General features: G+C 42.7%; 1 protein-coding gene across 1 annotated transcript; it reads right to left on the bottom strand.

Moving 5' to 3' along the window:
• Window positions 1–1016: 1016 nt before the first annotated feature.
• Window positions 1017–21582, bottom strand: LOC126539508 (sodium channel modifier 1-like). The gene is made up of 7 exons (XM_050186378.3): window positions 21477–21582; window positions 21215–21285; window positions 21056–21144; window positions 16768–16880; window positions 9906–10029; window positions 4325–4622; window positions 1017–1309 (listed from the first exon to the last, which is right to left on the bottom strand). Exons 1-7 carry the CDS (start codon window positions 21525–21527, stop codon window positions 1195–1197), a joined length of 861 nt encoding a protein of 286 aa, XP_050042335.1. The 5' UTR covers window positions 21528–21582; the 3' UTR covers window positions 1017–1194.
• Between the last annotated feature and the right edge of the window lie 515 nt (window positions 21583–22097).

Raw genomic sequence — 22097 nt, forward strand, 5'->3', positions numbered from 1 at the left:
CGGTAGCGAGAGATTTCCCTCGGAGTTAAAACGAACGAACTTTAGGTTAGCAAAACGTTTATTTACCCTAAGATCAGTTCTTGTAGTCTATTCCTTGCCACAGCTGCATAGAAATGATAAAAATAAATGGTGTACAAGAGTGTACAATGGTGTACAATAGTACAAGTGTGATGTTGAAGTTTTCTCAATTTGAACCTCGTGGACTCAGCAAAGGCGCTCAACTGGGGACGTATTCTGAAACGGCCGTATTCTGCTTCGGCAGTACTATCACCTCGGCGATAGTATCGCCGTCAGGCGCGCGCTGATATCCTGGTAGAGCAAAAGCGGATCACTTAGTTCATCCGATTATGCTAAAGCAACCAATCAGTGCGGGCAGATGGCGAAGGCGTGGCCGAAGAGATAGTATCGCGGAAGTGGATCGTTTCAGAATACGGCCCCTGTATGTGCCGTGAGAGATATCGTGTGCAGACAGCTGCCAGAAGCGTCTCGCGCTTCGCTACGCGCCGTTGACTACGTGCACCGCTGCGATAGTGACCTGACGGGTGCGACGTCCGCAATAATAAAATAGAACAGCGGCAAAAAATGTGCGTTCCTGTAAGCGGTAGCTGCGTTACTATGGCTACCATAGTTAACCTTAAGTCATTACATTTGCTGCTTTCGCATAGCGCCAAACGCCGCCATTTTCTTCCTAAGTTGTTCAATTTGAGCGTTCGTGTTTAGCTCACGTCAATGATAGTAAAACGCGAGAATGAGCGCTCTTTCAAGGAAATAAGTTTGATAGCTATCCCTTCTAATATCAAAAAACTTAATACTAAACAATTCTGAATGGTGAATTCTTGAACAGCATAGACTACTTGATACATATCCCAAATCTTGAATATTCGCACATCGCTAGTTAAAACTATAGTTCGTAAAATAACTTCAGAGTATTTTATTTTTGTGCCTTACGGGAAAATGTTGAGCCGTACACATAGCAGTATGTACAAAGAAAATGGGAAATAATTCAATGGACACACTTTTGAAAAAGAATGTCTTTATTACAGAAGTAGTGGACGTCATAAGTATGAGCAGCACTAAATGGGACAAGGCAGTGTTCTGTGAGTGAGTTCCCTTTGTTGCTTTTGCCCCACTTATTAGCGCTCATGCTCATTCCATTCTATACCAGCACACACAAACTACTTTCGTCAGCAGATGTCATGATGTGGAAGCCACACTTTCGTCGAAAGGGGGAGGTTCCTCTTCGTCACTGTCAAACTCAACATTCTCGTCTTTGACCCATTTGCCGTCTTTGTCCAGCTTCCAGCCAGACCTGTGGACAAATGAACACAAGGGCAGCTCAAGATATGGCTGGCCCCTATCTCTGCTACACGCTTACACGCTTGCCTGATAATCAGTGAAGAGCACAATGGGTACAGCACGTGCTCTCGTTAATTCACGAGTTTTCCACTCAACATTTTCCATTAGCATCACAAAACAGTTGTTTGAGAACACTGTGCCTCCAAAACCACACTCACATGTTTGACTTTCAAGCTAGCAAGATGACTAGCAAGATGACAGCTGTGGAGTCAGGCTGCATATATTATTACTAATACAAAATTAAATTCTCTGGACTTGCATGCCGCAACCACAATATGATTACGTGGTATGCTATAGTGGGCACTTGAGATATATTTTCACCACCTCAGACTTTTTTTAACCTGCATATAAATCTAAGTACGTGAGCATTCTTGCATTAGCCCCCATAGAAATGCAGCTTCCACAGCCGGGTTCAAGACCAAGACCTCGAGCTCAGCAATGCAACACCACAGCCACTAAGCTACCGCGGCAGGTTATTACTACTATATTACTTCATACATATACCATATAACACTATTACAACCACGCAGCACAGTACTACTCTAATAGCTATACATTGAGTTAGAAAAACCTGAGGAACTGAGAAGTGTGATCTTTAGTTGATTAACAATCAAATAAAGCAGACAGTGAAGTCAAGGAAAGCTATTTAAAAATTTTTTTAGACATCATATCCATTAGACCTCGTTTGGCTATACTCTCTATGCCTTAATATGCCTGCAAACACACTGATGGTGTGTAATTAGTGCTACAAATTTAAGGACATAAAGATGTTCTCACATATTGCAGCGCATTCAGAAAGGAAAGTTTAAAGGTAAAATTGTCATCCACCCAACTGTAACATCAAGCTACGAAGAAAACCGAGATGGGCTTTTCAGACAGAGGGCTTTGCAGTTGAAAAATAAGTCATCCTAACCCGAGGACTGAACCCAGGATTGACGCCTTTCCGAAGTGGTCACTCTATCTGAGCTAACCAGTAGGCTAGAAGATTCCAGAGCAAGGTTGAATTAATTAACAACTCGAAGCAAGGGCACACTGAACCCAGTGGTCACCCGCAGAACTGATTTGACACGCAATGGCGCTGTTTGCAATGAGCCACCTCTTAAGTAACATATTATTCCAGGTTGTGAAAAAAACCTGCAATGTATAAGATGTCACTGCATGCTAATGCAGCCAGATCGAAGCGAATTAAAGCTCTTTTAACAGTGGTTTCAGCAAATTAAGTCCTTGTTTTGACCAAATTGATGTGAATAAGAAAAATTCCATTAGCATTTCTCAAAGTCCTGTGTAGCTGCTGCAGTTGATGTTTTCCATCATAACGTTCTTGAAAGCTACCTACGCTCAATGCTGTGGTCTATTGCTACTTTTCTGCTTCCATGGACACTTTTTTTATTGAATGGATGCATGAGGGCACTGCATTTCAATTGCCCACGTACAAATTGAAATTATTTCGTCCTATTTTGCAGCACCCATCCAGAACTTAAAAAGAGACCATGCAAGCAGCAGCTTTCTGTAAACAGCTGAACATGCTCTAAGTGTGCTAAGAAACTTTTCAAATAACTCTAGCCTAGCAATAAAACAATTTGGTTTGTTATTCATGCTCACTGCAAAGAAAGGAGGACTAGCTGGTTAAAAGCTACCAGCTTACAATACACCGTTGGTCTCATTAATGTATGACATACTGTGTTTGCATAACACTGTACGAGCTGGTTGAAACTAATACAAAATACAAACATGTATCGAAAACTATTGGTATTAACAGCTCATACTGTGGATGGGATCATAGACACATTGAAATTTTGTTTCAACAGCTTTGGGTTGAAATTGAGGCTGCAGCTATTCAAAAAAAGAATGCAAGCTTGTTTATTATCCTTCATGAAAAATGCACAAGTTCATATAGTTAAGATTAATTTCAACTAAAGGTTGCTTTGCTTTTTTCCACACAGTGCTGCCAAAAATCGAAAAACTGCATATTGTTGGCATGGCTTGAACATGTGTGATATCTCGTACTGTCTGTATTTTTCATTGATATATACAAAACTGAAATACTAAATCATACTCGCCAGAGAAGTTCTGCGAAAACTGGCAAGGTAGAGGATGACTCAACAAGGTAAAAGTTACAATCTATCTGAAACTAGCATGAAGCAACAACAAAAAAAGTTTTCTCTTGGAAAAAAAGCTGCAGAGTATGTAATTTTCACAATTAAGATGAAAATTGCCAGTCCTCAGTTAGCTGTTTTAAACATTTCCAAATATCTTAACAGTCTGCATTTCCACTGTGCATTCATGATTAGTTGGGGCATAAATTGCCACCCCAGAGAGGCGTGGTCCATCACACACATGATCATGTATACAGGCTTCGTAGTGTGTAAATATCACACAGCTCGGTACGGAGAGAGTTAAGGGAACGGATTTATTTATTTATTTATTTCAGTACTGTCAGGGCCAGAGGCATTACAGAGAGGAGGGGCATACAAAATCGGCGGCAGTTTTCTTAAATTTGTTGACGTCAGTGATGGCAGCAATGAAGGCAGGGAGATGGTTCCAGTGATAAGGATGACGCAGGCACTGACTTCCAGCTAAAATTTATTGTGCAGTGATGAAAAATGTTGTCACTAACGTAATAGAAAGACTGCCCCTGACATAATGTCCTTGTTTTCCTTTAGCTTCTGCAAACATTTTCCTCTGCCTATATCTTCTGCCACTGCACAATAAACTTTACTTGAACGTCAGCGCCAGTGTCACCCGTTTCCTTAATATGCGTCCTGCTTTTGCAATGTCTGTTGTACTATGTTGCCATACTAACCAGCCCAACTAACAACCATATTCATGTGCATGAGCATTTGTTCATTTCGCCACCCTCAAAATGCTGATGCTGTGGATGCGAATCAAGCAGGTGACATCACACTCAGTAGGGGATTGCCACAGTGAATGAGTCACTGCGGGAGGTAATTAAGGCTGCTTTACTCACATTCGCAAGTTGAGAAAGTAATGAGCTTTCGCCTTCTCTTTGGCCTCCTCTTCAGTAAGATCTTTTTTGACTCCCTTGGAAACAGACTTCCTACGCTGTGCTATGCTCTCGTCAACGTCGCACCATTGACTGCTGCCACCTAGCCGCAGACCTGTAGAAGATGGCGTCGTACTGCTGCGCTTGCTTTGTTCGACAACAGTGGCAAAGCTGTTCTTTCTCTGGGTTTTCTTGATGTATGCCTTGACTAGAGGGTTCTCTGCATTCTGCGATGTGGCTGGCATCTTCACCTCTTCCACTCCTAAGTATTGAAGAAGAATGATACGCAAAATCAATTACTGCTGCTGCAAGAGTTGTTGCCATGTTTATTACACGAATTTCACTAAAAGACATTTATGCGGTATTTTACTTTATGCTTTGGCGTGCCAGGCTGCTGCAACATAATGCCCATGTATTTAAAGGGAGCCTAAAGAGAAAAACTAATTTGGTTTAGACTGATAAGGTATCCTTTAAAGCTCTATTTTAGTTGATTTTGCAGTAGCAAGTTAATTATTAGAATAGAAAAGGAAGGTCAAAGTTACATTTCTTTAACTTTGAGCCAAATCCTCAGCACAGCTTTGTTGAAGTTCATAGCCTTCACAAAAGCAATTATAACAGAAAAAAGAAAAGGGAGTGCGGGCAGAGAGAAAGGGAGGAAAAAAAAAAAAGAGTTTTGTATGTTTGCGCAAGTCTTGCTGTAGTCCCATTTTCTAATTTGTGACTGCACTTCTTGGCCCTGCCCATTTGCCTTCATAATGGCACCACAGTCATGGTTCAAATGAACACGAGGTGCTAGCTGCACATGCTGAAGCTTGTCTCTTGCGCATGGTTTCATCACAAGAGCCACGACTACATTTTCCATGACATAGCACGAACAAGTTGTGCTTGTGAGCACTGTCTGAAAATATTACTAGGCCAGAATTTTTTAGGCAATCTGCCTTGCAAGAAAACTAGCTTTACAAGCACAAAAAGGATATATTGTGTCCCCACTGACATCTGACATGGCTCTGTGTGTATTACAGTAAACTAAGACATCAGTAAAGTTAGGAGGCCAAAAGAAGCATATACAGTGCTAAAAAGCGGGCACGTCCTGTGCTACCGGGGCTTAGCGGAGAAACGAGAACTAGGAGTCGGATTCCTGATTAATAAAAATATAGCTGTAAACATACAGGAATTCTATAGCATTAACGAGAGGGTGGCAGGTCTTGTTGTGAAACTTAATAAGAAGTACAAAATGAAGGTTGTACAGGTCTACGCCCCTACATCCAGTCACGATGACCAGGAAGTCGAAAGCTTCTATGAAGACGTGGAATCGGCGATGGGTAGAGTGAAAACAAAATACACTATACTGATGGGCGACTTCAATGCCAAGGTAGGCAAGAAGCAGGCTGGAGACAAGGCAGTGGGGGAATATGGCATAGGCACTAGGAATAGCAGGGGAGAGTTATTAGTAGAGCTTGCGGAACAAAATAATATGCGGATAATGAATACCTTCTTTCGCAAGCGGGATAGCCGAAAGTGGACATGGAGGAGCCCGAACGGTGAGACTAGAAATGAAATAGACCTCATACTCTCCGCTAACCCTGGCATCATACAATATGTGGACGTGCTCGGCAAGGTGCGCTGCAGTGACCATAGGATGGTAAGAACTCGAATTAGCCTAGACCTGAGGAGGGAACGGAAGAAACTGGTACATAAGAAGCTGATCAATGAGTTAGCGGTAAGAGGGAAAAGAGAGGAATTCCAGATCAAGCTACAGAACAGGTATTGGGCTTTAACTCAGGAAGAGGACCTTAGTGTTGAAGCAATGAACGACAATCTTGTGGGCATCATGAAGGAGTGTGCAATAGAAGTCGGCGGTAACTCCGTTAGACAAGATACCAGTAAGCTGTCGCAGGAGACGAAAGATCTGATCAAGAAACGCCAATATATGAAAGCCTCTAACCCTACAGCTAGAATAGAACTGGCAGAACTTTCGAAGTTAATCAACAAGCGTAAGACAGCTGACATAAGGAAGTATAATATGGATAGAATTGAACATGCTCTCAGGAACGAAGGAAGCCTAAAAGCAGTGAAGAAGAAATTAGGAATTGGTAAGAATCAGATGTATGCGTTAAGAGACAAAGCAGGCAATATCATTACTAATATGGATGAAATAGTTCAAGTGGCTGAGGAGTTCTATAGAGATTTATACAGTACCAGTGGCACTCACGACGATAATGGAAGAGAGAATAGTCCAGAGGAATTCGAAATCCCACAGGTAACGCCAGAAGAAGTAAAGAAAGCCTTGGGAGCTATGCAAAGGGGAAAGGCAGCTGGGGAGGATCAAGTAACAGCAGATTTGTTGAAGGATGGTGGGCAGATTGTTCTAGAGAAACAGGCCACCCTGTATACGCAATGCCTCATGACCTCGAGCATACCGGAATCTTGGAAGAATGCTAACATAATCCTAATCCTTCAGAAAGGGGACGCCAAAGACTTGAAAAATTATAGACCGATCAGCTTACTGTCAGTTGCCTACGAACTATTTACTAAGGTAATCGCAAATAGAATAAGGAACACCTTAGACTTCTGTCAAGCAAAGGACCAGGCAGGATTCCATAAAGGCTACTCAACAATAGACCATATTCACACTATCAATCAGGTGATAAAGAAATGTGCAGAATATAACCAACCCTCATATATAGCTTTCATTGATTACGAGAAAGCGTTTGATTCTGTCGAAACCTCAGCAGTCATAGAGGCATTACGGTATCAGGGTGTAGACGAGCCGTATGTAAAAATACTGGAAAATATGTATAGCGGCTTCACAGCCACCGTAGTCCTCCATAAAGAAAGCAACAAAATCCCAATAAAGAAAGGCATCAGGCAAGGAGATACGATCTCTCCAATGCTATTCACAGCCTGTTTACAGGAGGTATTCAGAGACCTGGAGTGGGAAGAATTGGGGATAAAAGTTAATGGTGAATACCTTAGTAACTTGCGATTCGCTGATGATATTGCCTTACTTAGTAACTCAGGGGACCAATTGCAATGCATGCTCACTGACCTGAAGAGGCAAAGCAGAAGAGTGGGTCTAAAAATTAATCTGCAGAAAACTAAAGTAATGTTTAACAGCCTCAGAAGAGAACAGCAATTCACAATAGGTAGCAAGGCACTGGAAGTGGTAAGGGAATACATCTACTTAGGGCAGGTAGTGACGGCGGATCCGGATCATGAGATGGAAATAATCAGAAGAATAAGAATGGGCTGGGGTGCGTTTGGCAGGCATTCTCAGATCATGAACAGCAGGAGGAGGGAAGGTAACCGATGGTCATTAAGGGTTACGGACTGGATTCCAAGGGAAGGGAAGCATAGCAGGGGGCGGCAGAAAGTTAGGTGGGTGGATGAGATTAAGAAGTTTGCAGGGACGACATGGCCACAATTAGTACATGACCAGGGTTGTTGGAGAAGTATGGGGGAGGCCTTTGCCCTGCAGTGGGCGTAACTAGGCTGATGATGATGATGATGATGATGATGATGATGATGATGATGATGATGATGATGATGACGACGACGATGACATCACCCAGGTGCACAAATGCGTTGTTGTCACAACAGGTTATTAACTGCTGAATCACTGGTTGGTTTAAAATTCTGAAAACTATTTCTGCTGATAACTTGCAATAATTTCCAAAACATTTAGATCCCTCTTTGCCCACACAAAAAAGCTTCAAAGAGAATCTGCTACATCACCAGTACAACCAGAGATGCAGATGGCTGTTGATGGCACTGAGCTAGCAAAAAGTGTAACAACATTCTTTAGTTGAGAACGCTTCAAAATAATAATGTGAATAGGTAATTTTGCAGAATATTGAATTATTTACATCAGAATGCCATGCAAGGTGGCTTTTTCATTATAGGAGCCAACATCGCAGACTTTTTCTAAATATTGTTATGAGCCACCCATTCTGCAGACGAAGAGGAAGAATTTGCAGTATAGCAGACGAGAAAGAGGACGAGCTCTGTCCCGGCCTGCCATCTTTGTTGTAGTGGCACCACTCGTTGTGTAAATAGTGCATACAAACCCCTTTTGACATGTCCCCGTATCATCTTTGGTGGAGGTGCAAGGAACTAAAGAAAGTTCCAACTGTAGAAGGCCAGATGAGCAGAGTCATCACAGTCCCTCAGAATGATATCCCCTGAACAATATTTTTGTAAATATTTTGGAGGGACCTCTGTCATGCTAAGTGACAAAGTGGCAATCAGTGAATAAACTACACTCATTCAAAAGTGAGAATAGATTTTCACATATGACCGGGTTGCCTGTGAGTTGTTCTCATGTACCCAGTAATGGCAAAATGTCTCCTGTAAAAATATTCCCGCAGAGGTATTAGCATTAACATAAATATCATTGCCTACTTCCTGCAAGCTTGTGCACCTGTTAGCTTGAATGACTCTGCAAGTAAATGCAAACCACACAAAAATGACTTGGACAGGAAGAGTGCCCGTGCTGTTCATGTTTCCTTGTGCTTATTTGCACAGTCACTCAGTGCTAACAGAAATGCACCAACTAGCTCACCAGGGTATCGTAGTGAACCTTACACGCGTGCTATCCTTCCATCTTTCTGATCTATGCTACGAGCTCCAAGTGTGATAAAATTTAGAAATAAAATAGAGCAGCCATACAGTGACACAACTTGTCTTGATACATTGTTACGAGAAAGCAGTAGAACATGCTGGAACAGGGTTACACGAAAGACTGAATGACTGGCCTTTACATCCCAGAGTAACACCTGGTCTATGAGACACATTGTAGAGGTGAGCCATGGACTTTCATGACCCGAGGCTCTTTAACCTGTACCTAAATCGATGTACATCATGCACCAAAATCTCAGTACACAAGTATTTCATCATGATGGCAATTATACGGATGCTCAAGGCAGATTTGCACTGCTGCAGTGGGCATTGTCTTGCTGCCACGGTATCGAGGCACATGTGCAGCCCGCTCATGGAAGCTTAGGTCTCCAGAGACACGCATTACATTTGACTGCAAAAGTGTGAAAGCCGAGTGGCTGCACCATTACAGTCTGCCCAATCAGCTCTGCCAGAGTCAGGGCTGCAATATGGCTTCTGCTGCTGGCATGAGTGCTTTGGACACATGTTAGCATTCCTGTTGAGCAGCTGTATGCATGCAGAGGTCTGAGCAATGCAAAGAGTAAACCTCAAGCGAAATTTATGTACTAATCCTTTCTTTGGATTCTGACAAACACCGACCGTTTTTCTTCAATGTCATCTCATGCACCATCGAGGTGCAATGCTTGCAATGCTGCTGGTGATGCTCTTCATCATGCCAGCTTTCTGAGATGCCTTCAGTGCAACGATTAACCTTGCTATCACCTTTTTAATGCTCTGCCTTCATGCAAAATTGCCAGTTTTTAACTTTCATTTAGATCGGAGTGCAATATTATTGTCTGGGAATCGAACCCAAGTCCTCACGATCGGCAGCGCAATGCCACAGCTACAAGATGTGTGAAAGAAAGGAAGGGTTAAAAATTGCACTCACCACTGGAACCAGTGGCTCCTTGGTCGCCTCCTTTTTTTTTACAACAGCTGCTATAAGGTGCTGCCTTCATGAGCTTGAGGCGTGGTGCCTTCTTTGTGGCCTTCACTGGTGCAGAACCTAAAAGCTGAGAGCAAGGTAGTGCCAAACAATAAGGATCCCATCCAGATTTTTTTAAAAGTGGTAGTACACAGTTCAAAAAGTGGAAATGCGTGAATACACATCAGATGTTTTTTTTTTTTTTTTCAGAAGTAGAAGATCTTATACAGCATTTCACATTGAGTTGGAAAAGTTTGTCCTTGAGCACAGCCTCAGGGTTACCACAGCAACGACACATCATTGCAACTATAGTCCGCAACAAGTCAATAATGCAGTGGCAAGTGCCCCTCAACGGGAACATATATACACATGTGCCAGAGAATCCCTTCCTCATCCATGTCTTGCTGTCTTTCCCAATCCTATGTATTCAGGTCCATACCTGCCAACTTGTGTTCTTAAACACATGTATTCTTAAGGCATGTGTTCTTAAACACATGCCTTTTCAGGAATAGATGATGATTTATCCTTAGACACAGCACACAAGCAGCAAACTTGGGACAGTGCAGTGACTTTTTCAGCAACCTTGAAGCTTCCAATGTCGCATGCTTCAAGAACTTAATTGTCTTAACCTTTGTGTGATGTCCTTTCTAAGGTGATGAAGCTTTCAAAGAAAAGCTCGGAAACCAGCGAGTGAAGCTTTTTTGCGAACAGAATATATATTTCGATAAAGTTTGCACAACATTCATAAAATAGTAAAACGAGCCCAAATTCATAAACGTTGCAAAGCATTCGGAAGAGTTGGCACGTATGCATGTCCTCACATTTGCCCCAGTCAGGCAATTTCTTATCATAAGATTTTTCGCCCTAATGGAGGAACTTTTTGTTTGCGAGGTGTAAGCGACACCCGTATCAGTGAGATCAGCTGGGCCATTCCTTTCTTGTGCAACTCCTAGATGAATCACACACAATGCATGGGGAAGTGGCAGTGGCAAGAAAGCACTTTGGAGACAAGAGAAACCAATGTCTAATCCCTTTTCAAACTGTACATTGGTGCTGTGAGCTGTTTTATTCCTCCCCACACATGGCGATTGTGGCTGTTATGCATGTGCCGTTATCATAGCATAACAACTGTTTGCTTATTTATTTAGTATACCTGAAACGTTCCATACTAAGGCCATTACATGAGGTGTGGGAATAGAAATAGATCTGGTTCTGCGGTTCGTGGTTCGGAGTCAGGCGTTACACAGAGAAGCACTTGCCTAAAATGCCGGAATGCCTAAAATGTGGTAGCTGGCCTGGCCTATACTGAGGCATCGCATTACACTGGCTAAGTACACCTATACCATCATCCGTTTCTATCGCCAAGAGTTGCATGTTGGCAAGGAGATGAGGTGGGGAAGTTGAAGGAAACGAGAAACGGGTTTATTCTACATATTGACAACTGGCTCCATCGCTATAGGAGCCAATTGTATCTGAGTGGTCTATACACCGTTTTTTCGTAGGCACCGCCATATTGTGAGCACAGTGGCGCCGCCTATGAGCAGCACCATACTGGCTTGGGTGAAAGCGGTGTTTTGCATGGCAGGTATGCGCTCAGCGATAGGTTCTGGCGTTTGTTTTCGCGGTCATGCAGTGTGTTTAGTATGACGTGCGTCTTCTACGTGGTAAACAGTTCTGTGAGACGTGCTGAAGTGGTTTAAGGCACCATGGCCGGAGTTTCTGCTGGCGTTGGGGTGGACGGAACACGTAGCGCAATGTGTGCGCGCATATTTGAGCCTACAATCAGCCTCGGAGATCAATTGTGTATTTCTGAATGTTCCATTCACTGTGACCTTATTGCAGTATATATTATCCTCTATTTCTAAGCCGCAGTTTAGGAGCCATGAAAGATATGCAACGATCGTAACAGCATGGGTATCGTTCCGCTATGATAGGAGCTGTGATGCTATACTTTGACAAGCGTTCAAACTGTTCGCTGCAGGTTACATTGAGCGACTACTTGGTTCGATGGATGAGGTTTCCGCCCCTGAATAAAATCGTTTTGTCAAGTAATAGCAGCATACCTTACAGTCTGAATTAAGCTTGTCCAGCAAAGGGACTGTTTACGAACTGCGCGAGCGTCCTAAGCAGTGGTAGGTGCTGAATTACAGATATCTATGTTCTATATACCGCATGGTCCAAGCATACGGCATCGGCAGTTATATATCTATAAACATTGTGCGGCGTGACTATGCGAGGTCGTATTGTGGCGTTAGCCCGTTTTTTCTTGCTTTTTTGAGAAAGAGGATGATAACTGAATTTTTGTTTTTCAGTTAATTTCCTTCCGTTCTCTACGACGCACTCACACGTATTACGGAAATCTTGTCCTAAAATATAGCCATTGCATTGCTTTTATGCGATGCCTCTCATATATTATGGCTGTATACAGACCAAAAAGGCAATGCCGAAGCGCACAGCTTACATATGTATCGTGCTGGTTCACCAACCGCAGTGATCGCTGTGTTGAGCAGCGCCATCGGCCTCATGCAGGAAGGCTAGCGTAGACATATAGTAATTTCAAGCCTACTAGACTTGAAATGCGCGAGAACGATGCCGGATCATCACAGATATTTGATAGTGCCTGCCGCTTAGATGTTTCGTGGTTGCCTTAGGTTAGCCGTGCACGAGCATGCGCTCTTATGCTTTATGTTTTACTCCCTATGCCAAGCGATCAGACAGTGAGCTGATTTATCATTTAATGCTGGTAATACAGAGACACCGGTTTTCTCTGTTGAATTAAAACCGATATAAGCAAAATAGTTCCCAACACATACACACATCGCGACTGATAATGTGCGTACACCACGGCTGATAAAGCGTGTCACATTTTTGCGCCCCCAAGACATATTTCCGCTACTGTAGTTAACCAATGCACCGAAAGGCTTCCCTGACAACCTTATATGAATGGACATGGCATAAATTTCACAGAGTACGATCTAAAACATCTCGAAATCGTTCCGCAGCCTGCGACAGCAATACTTTCAAGGAGCGCCGCGCCAGATCGCCCAAGCCAGAGAGGAGGAAAGGCTCCCCGCGTGCCCTATCCTCCTCGCCCGATAAAAAGGTCTATATGATTAAATCAAAGCCCACTGAATGCCGGAGCACACTACTACAAGCCTGAGCAATTTACTTGACTGAGCACACACTGCACAAAGCATTCAAGATGTCCACTTTTAAGCAGTCGTTTACCATCGGTCACTGGACGAGAAAATTCAATGGCCATATCGCGGCCAATCAAAATGGTCGAAATGTTCGCAGCACTATGCACACTTTGTCGTATCTCCCCCCTAGACTTCGCCTCTCATGGTGTGCCTTCGCCCCCACATATGAAACAATGACGAGGCACTCGGAAAGCAGCTGTCAAAACCGTACTCGTGGTCGGATGTTGGCTCCTTTCAGCAATTAGCTGGCTCTCTGTGATGGTCAGCTTACACTGCTTGCAGCAATTTTGGTTTCCCATGAACATCTCCAGATGACAGCTGTTTGACACTTGACAAACGCACAGGTTTCGGCAGATGAGTTTCACAATGACGGCAATATCAGGTTGCTTGAACAGAGAGAGGCTCATGACCGCATTGCAAAGCTGAGCACCCTCCTGCTGGAATGCTGGGCTTGTCAGCAGATCTATGACACCCGCATCTAGTGGTAACAGCCCCTGTAAACTGCAACAGCTGAAGCATGTCCGCAGGGTGCCCTTTGTTCAACATTCCTGTGGGTGCCAACAGACAAGTGTAACAATGTACATCCATGTACATGTATGCAGGAGAGTGCAATAATGCAGGAGAAGCTGCTTCCACAAAAGTATGTTTCCACTTGCTCTTCATGCCTTCGTTATCCAAGAAACAGTCTCTTACTATTCTTGAGGAGGACTTTGATGAAGAGTGAAGCAATCAGTTATCTTGATGTTGCTTCCAAGTCTGCCTCGTTTTGGAATAGTGAACACCAAGCTTGTGAGCTGCAACCAAAATGACACGCTACTGGAAGCCTAGTCAACACTTCATAGACGATTATTGCCGACAGGCAACACACCAGAAAACATATTTTTTTCTTGACGAGTTTCGGTTGTCAGCATGGCATTTCAGGCTAAATGACTTTGGCCAACATTGACCAACAGGCAGCATGTGTCACTTGTTGGATCAGAGCAGGAAAAGAGAATGAAAAAGAAAATTTGGCATGACTCACTTTCTTTTGAAAGCATTGTCAGATGAGAACGATCAGTACAAGATCACTGGCTGCAGTGGTATCATACAGGTAATGTGGAGGAAATGCAATGTACAGCTGTGTTTCCCATTCAATGAGAGTTGTCTGTTTGAATTCCAAACGAAGCCATAGGTTGCTTTTGGATGAAGCTTGCTTCCAGCTCTGTTATTAGCGTTGCCCGCCGATTGCAGAAAATATTTCTGCAAGATACTTTTTCCATTTGTTAAATATCCCTATTATCAATGCATTTTGCACATTTAATAAAATCTACACAATTTCGTCTGGCATTTCTTGTCCTTAAAGGGTTAATACTACGGGCGAGCGAATATTTGAAGTTTCAGGTATGAATTGAATATTATACACTAAATAGTTGCATTCGTATTTGAAAATAAACTATTCGGTAGTTTAGAATATCAAAACTATCCACATATTTCACAACAATCGACTTTAAATTTGGGTTACTATTATGCACCTGTTAAACAAGGTATCGCAAATTACAATAAGTGAAACAACATCAGTTTCCAAAGCAATGCAAAATAAAATGAGAACTGCGCGCTTTGTTTTTGGTTTCAGACGGAAACCTACAAACAGATGGTGACTTATACTCGTATCTATCCATTGGTGTTTTTTGCAGTCTAGTCATGTACTAGTAGTTTTATCTTTTATGCTACAATCAGTGATGTTTTCCTTGCAGCGAGCCTTTCTACATGTATCTAAGGCACACATGTCCTTCAGAGGCTTTTCCTTTTCTTTTTCCAGAACTTCCGATCATTCTTCAATTACTATTTACTTAGCATTTTCACAAAACTAGTCATACTGTTGCCATTTATTCTTGTAAAGCTTGTTTGCAAACCAAGTTCTAGAGATGCTGAGAGGGGAGTTGTGCAGTTGTTTTAATGGAAATCAAAGGAAACCATTAAAACAATGATACTGTGTTTAAAACTTGTGTTAATTGTGCACAATAGTTAGCAATTTCTTTTTCACTAATCAGTCCATGCATGGTACCTAATAACAACAAAATATATATTCCTGCTGCAACTATTCCTGTGTCTTCTTGTGACCAGTATTCAATATTCGATTCGATATTCTATACTTACTATTTATATTCAATTCATGTTCAAGAAAGCTTATATTCTCCTACCTCTAGTTAATACCTTTCCAGCAAATTTTTTTTTAGCATATCTCATAAAAAGCTGCATCCTCCCAGTACCACATAGGTACATGAAAAAGCTGGAGTCATTGATTGCAACATTAAGTGGCAAAATTTGAGAACAGAACTGCCTAGCCTCTGTACACAAATTCCCTTTGAGCTGCATTTACCGCTGCATTCCTGAATTATTAGCAATATAAGCAGAAAGGCTGCACCAGGCATGACAAATCATGCTCAAAGACAAAGCATGCTTTAAGAAAAAGCTTCCACTCCTGCAGCATTTGTGCATGACTGGTAACAACTATGCATGTCACAATATACTCAGGCTAAAACCTGTTGAAGAAAAATAGTGAGACAAGAATTTATGCCAACATACAAGCTTTGCTGTTTTTTTCTTTTCTAATTTCCTGGTTTGATCTACTGCTCATTCCAGTTACACTCCTACGTGTCTGGTTGCCAAGATGATGAGCATGTAATTACCAAGCAGCGAATTTCTGTCACATCACAAATTTACATTTCGTTAAATTTTACTATCACTGCCATATTAGTCTTTAATGTAGTTGTCCAAATCTTAGTCATAGTTTGCTACTGTCTTATAATGCATCTGCTTAAGCACAACATTGACTTCATACATTTTTACTCATGGAGCCACAAAATGCCTCCCATCTTACTCCTACTTTCTGACACAAAAGTCACAGCAGAATGTTTAAAAAAAATTTTTTCTTGACCCCTTCAGGTGCTGTGTACACAACTGCACATGCCAAGACAGTGCATAAAAAACAAAAGTACTGATGAAATAATAATATTTAGAATGTGAGGCACACCGCAGGAGGGGACTCTAGATTAATTTTGACCACCTCAGGATATTTAACGTGCATCCTATGCATATACTACACATGTGCCTGGCCCATTGGAATGTGGCCATCATGGCCGAATCGAACCCATGGCCTCAACCTCAGCAGCACAACGCCAAAGCCACTGTCTTAGCATAGCAGGTCGTGCTGCAAGTTTCAATAGTATGCGTAAAGTGTTTTAGTAAAACGAGTTAGAAGACAGACAGCTTAACGTTCCCTCGCGGTGTTGGTGTGTCATCATGTAGTAAATTTGCATCTTATGTTTTTCACTATGTTCCACACCTGGCACATTATTTAAGTGTCTGGATAGTGCTTTCCAAGTGTGTTACAGATGAAATAGTTGATATTCTCGCATCTGACATTCCTGTAGCAAATTCTCACATTTAGTCCATGTACTGTAAACTTGACAAAGCTCGCTGAAGAAGTGAAAATTCTTGATCTGTTGTGCAGCTGTATCCTTTTCACAAGTCTGATGATGCAAAAAATGTTGCAATATTCAATGGAAAAAGTTAATTGGCACCTCAAGGGTGTTTACTGCCACTAACAAAACCTCCATCAGTTTTGCTAATGCAGTACGTCTTACTTTGGTACGATCAAAGCTGGTTGCCGTTGCTCCTGACACTGCATTCGCCTCCTGTAGCCTTTTTTGCAGCTCCTGCTCCTTCCATTTCGTATGTGACAAGTGCCGAGTTAAATCTGAAAGAAAACAAAAAAAAAAGAACATTTGACAACACACACACACATTAGGTGTTCCGCCTAATGTTCAGACAGGAAGGTAGCGGTGTGAATTAGAGAGCAGATGGGGGTATCCATTATTGTAGCTGACATTAAGAGGAAAAGCTGGAGCTGGGCAGACCATGTAATACGTAGGGCAAATAACCAACAGCCTATTAGAGTGCCAAGGGAAGTGAAGCAATGTCGAGGACAGCACGCAGTTATGTGGCGTGATGAAATATAAAAAATTTGCAGGCATAAGACGGAATTGAAATGCATCGTGTAACCGCGCAAACAAGAACGGACAAAGAAGGAAACACACAGGACAGGTGCGGTTACACAGCCGCACCTGTCCTGTGTGTTTCCTTCTTTGTCCGTTCTTGTTTGCGCGGTTACATGATGCATTCCAATATCGACTACCAACTAGCCCAACTATCCCTGTTAAATAAGACGGAATCAGCTAGTGCAAGAAGGGGGTAATGGAGATCACTGGGAGAGGCCTTTGTCCTGCAGTGGACATGAATAGGCTAATGATGATGATCAGGCACATGCAAATGTTCTTCACTTATGCCTAAAGTTAATTGTTCTTTGTAATTTCACAACATGAAAACATCGACATTCTTCACTTATAATCAAAGTAGTGGGCCCCTCATGATTCACTGAGCCTCCGATAAACAGAGGTTGGGTCAGTATGATGTAGCGATTTCGCTCAATTTTATTCCTTTCAGAACATCCACCACTCATGTATGGATGACTGTGGTGGTAAAGTAGGTGGGGCCCTGCTTCTGCTACTGACAAGTGCAGAAAGGAAGTGAATTGAAATCGAATCGCTACATCATCCCAGCCCTGGTTTCTTTGGGGGCTTTCTTGCAGAATGTGATTGAAATAGCTTCCTGTGAATTGTGCAATATAAAACAATGAATCAATGCAATTCTTATCCCATTCCAAAAAAACTGGAGCAAGGCAAGGGGTGAAGAAAATGTGCTCACTTAAGCAGTGAGCCCTCATTTACTGGCAGATGTCATCAGCATATGACAGTGGTGCACAACACACACAACAATACAAAAATTTAAACACAGAAAAGTGTGATGCTCCAGATAAAATCACAATAAAACAAATACAATAATTAAATACAACATCACGATGTGAATACAATGGCTGTACATGTAAAATTAATCATCCTCACAGACAAAGCAGAAGAAGGGAAAACACAACAAGGAACACTCCAGTAGTATTGTCGGCTTTGAACTCCTTTACTGCTACAGCAGCAGGCTCTCACTGTGCACACGGCCATCCTCTCAAGAACAACTTCCTTGTGACACATATAACATTGCCCTTGTCTGCAACCATACTGCCTGCCATGGCCTGTGGAATACATGCTCAGACAACAATTTTCCTCACTTAAGAAGTCACACTGTTATACTTTGAACCAGTTTCGAGCTTTTAACTGCTGTGGCAGTAAAACAAAATGTGGGGGGGAGGGGAGGGGCAGTGATAAAATTCATGTTTAGTAAATTAGTTTATGAGCATGGCATCCATCTCACAGAAGAGGAAGGGCATGGCAAGACATTTGTTTAGATGTGAAGGAAAGAAATTTCAGTGTTATTAATGTAATAGTTGCATTTCCACTATCATTTATTCTAAATTTTAATTAATCCAGATCATAAAAGAATCTGTAGAATACCCCTACCCCCTCCACCACCAAATAAAGTTAAATATGTTAGTACTCATATCTCTGTACTCAGTTTAGCAAATGCATGTCACAAATGTCACAAACGGTCGCAATATTGCAAACAATGTTGTGTCATCTTTGTCTTTTTTTAATTTTTCTGCCCCCTTTATTGTTTTTGTAAATCCATCCTGACCTACTGATGAGATTCTGAATGTTTTGTTGCAATCTTGGTGCGCATAAGGTCAAGCTAAACGGATTGTTCAGTTACATCCACGAAGCACCAATGGAACCGAGTGGTTAAATTTTTCTTGGGCAATTATTGGAGGAACAAAACAGTAACTGGAGGCAAATAATTTTATTCCGTCTTCTCTCGGCATCTTCTGCTTGCTAAAGTTCCATTTCATTATATATATCTTAGGGATAGGTAGCTTTCATTATTTCAACGCAACCGGTGACTATACTCCATCTCACAAGCTCGTTGCAACACTGTGGAAGCTACACGAATTCTTAGCCAATAGGAAGGCTGAATGTCCCTCGAGACGTGCTCATCCACACCATGTCATCTGCTCAGCATCTGCTTGCCATCCTGTTACATGCTCCATGGTTGGTGGATTGACGCGAAAACCTTTTGACGCCGTAACCATAAGCTGCATTTACATGCATGTAACCGCAGGGCTTCACTTTACCTGTATGCTTTCCCTGCAGTTACCTTACAGCCTCCTTAGCAAATAGTACAGGTGAATGCCCTTACAAATTGTGCCACAGCATCTGCTCAGCATCTACTAGGCATTTGCTCATTACCGTCATCACGTACTATGCTAGAGCAGGGTAGGGAATTAATGACGCAGTGAAAAACTAGGCTTTTATAGCGTTCTGCTTCGTCAACGCATCACTGGTGCTAATGCTGTGGTGCGGTCTGCTAAATAGAAATCAAACCAGTTTTACGGCTCAGTGCCGTGCCTGTAGTCCCAGCAGCGTGAAAACAAACAGCTAATCTCAATAATTACGACATAACATACCTAATTATTCGACCTCAGCTTGACATGAGACTTAGCAATGATGAATTTTGCAGCTTGTTTCTTGCTGATAGGGCACAGAGCCAGTAATAGGCGTGAATTCGGATTTAAGTGAGTGGTCGGCGAAGTATGGACGCTGCCATGTTGCCAAAGTTAGGGTGGCTATTATGGTTAGTGGCAGTGACAAAACATGCCTAATGATTTGACCTCAGCTTGAGTTGAGACTTAGCGACACAGGTGGAAGGAAAAATATAGGAGGAAGCATTACTTCACGCAGCCAGCCTTGGCAATCGCACGCTCCGTGAAGCCACTGTGGTGGTCCAATACGTGACCTCTTGGGTCGGGATCACGGAGCAAGAATCGATAGATTTGCTGAGACATTTTGTTTCCAGTAGCTATCTATGCCAGTAGTTTTTATCCTGTGCGCGCTTTATTCAGCTGCCCCGCCGTGGCTCTGCCTGCAGAGCGGGAACACTAAAACCAACCGCGCCCTCTGACATGTGATCACGTGTTGGGCCACCAGGTTTAGCTAAAATCAACTTGAAGTATGCTCCCCCATATCTTTTCCTTCCTCCATGTTTAGCGATGACGGATCTTGCAACTTGTTTCTTGCTAACAGGGCAGAGAGCCAGTAACAAGCGTGAATTCGTATTGAAGCGAGTGGTCGGCACTCTATGGATGTTGCCATATTGCCACGGTTAGGGTGGCTGTTACGGTTACCTGCGGTAACTGTGGTATACTACAGCATACGGCGGTATACGACGTACGAGAGCAAAGGTCCTAATGTGTCATGTATCGCTGTACCGTATCACGTAGCGAGCAAAAATAAAGCTCTCTAGTGTAGCCAATAGAGACTTTTAGCCTGTCCGCTATTCCGGCAAATGGGGGTGGTTTGGGCGGATTGCCGGATTTGCGGGGGCGTAAACGTGAGCAGCCAGAGCGGAGCAGCTGCCTGGTGGCGTAGAGTTCAACCAGACAAACACAGAGCTAAAACTGCAGTAACCCACTATATCCTGCTTTGCTGCTGGTGCAAATTTTTGGCAGCGGTGTAATTGTGAACACGATTACGCCGCTGTCAAAAATTTGCACCAGTAGCTAAGCAGAATATAGTATTTAGCTTTGTGTTTGTGTGGTTGAGCTTTGCGCCACCAGCTGGCGCCACCAATCTGGCCACTCACGTTTACGCCACCGCTAAACCGTCAAACCGCCCGCGCTTGCCGGGATACCAGACGCACTAAAAGTCTCCAGTAATCAGCCAGTTACGCCCGGAACTATATAGCGCTACGCAAGCATATTGCCCGTGTATGCCTCGTACCTTCGGCAGTGCTACAACCAGCTTGTGAGATGTAGCATCGATGAAGTATAGACACGCGAACTCTCGTGAAAGTGATTTTATCCGCGAAAGTTGCCCCATTTCGCAAGATGTGGGGCTAACGAACAACAGCAACAAATTGAGGAAAATGTCTTACTTATCAAGTGTCGTTTGCCCTTTCTGTGCATGGCAAGCATTTCAATGGTGTCGAGGACGGGTCGATGCGAGCACAGTGTACATGCGTATCTGAAATATAAAGCAGGTTATCAGGCTCGATAACGATGAGCATCACTGAGAGAACCTTGTCTGAACTTACTTTCCATTCTTGAGTAGAAGAGCTTCGTCCTCCGGTATGTGGCTGACAAGAATTTCGCTAACTCGTCGTTTCTAAATATAGAATAAAGCAAGGAATCGCTGATCAGTAGCCTGAAAGCTAATGCTCATCTGTTGTAACTAGCTTCGCTGTGCGAGTGCGCTTGTGCGATTAAGTGCCCCAAACAGAACAAAACGATCGGTTATGAAGGACTTGTATATATAGAGCTAGCAAACATCAATTTTATAAAGTAAAGAACGCTCACCTGCAAATCTTGCAACAGCGCTGTGTCCGTGCCCTCTCGTTTAAACGCCATTTCTTGTTTACAAAACGCGCATGGTGGATTGTCTGAGGATCAGCTCATGGTGACTACGTTGTAGTCTAGTTACTGACGGTTCTGCTTCAGGCATAAAGTTTTCTACAATTTTTCGGTGATTACTGATGCTGTATGTATAGTACAGGTTTCACACCTCGGTTTTATAATTAAATAAGAGCTAAATTGTGGTCTATGAGATTGGCTGAAACATGTCAATGCATATACGCAAATGCATTGCCTTCGAGATTTGTATTTGCTACTTCGAAGGAGCTGTCGCTGGAAGTCGTGATGTCAACATAACTTATTGTAAAATTCATTCTCTATTTTTTTTTTACTTTTAGTGTGTGCGATAAAACTTTTATACGGTTACGTTTCTGAGAAAGCGAAAGTAAAGTGCAGCAAAGTGCTCCGAGCAACATTGCATGCCGAGAGCCAGTTCTGAGCCAGAGGAAGCTTTAGCTCGGGCCCAACTCCGACGCGGCCTATTTAAATACATGTAAAACGCAAAAACATTTTTCTGAGATAACCTCAGGACCGATATTAATGAAATATGTTGCATTTAAGAGAGAA

The sequence above is a fragment of the Dermacentor andersoni genome, chromosome 11 (assembly GCF_023375885.2).
Source record: "Dermacentor andersoni chromosome 11, qqDerAnde1_hic_scaffold, whole genome shotgun sequence".
Classification (NCBI taxonomy): domain Eukaryota; kingdom Metazoa; phylum Arthropoda; class Arachnida; order Ixodida; family Ixodidae; genus Dermacentor; species Dermacentor andersoni.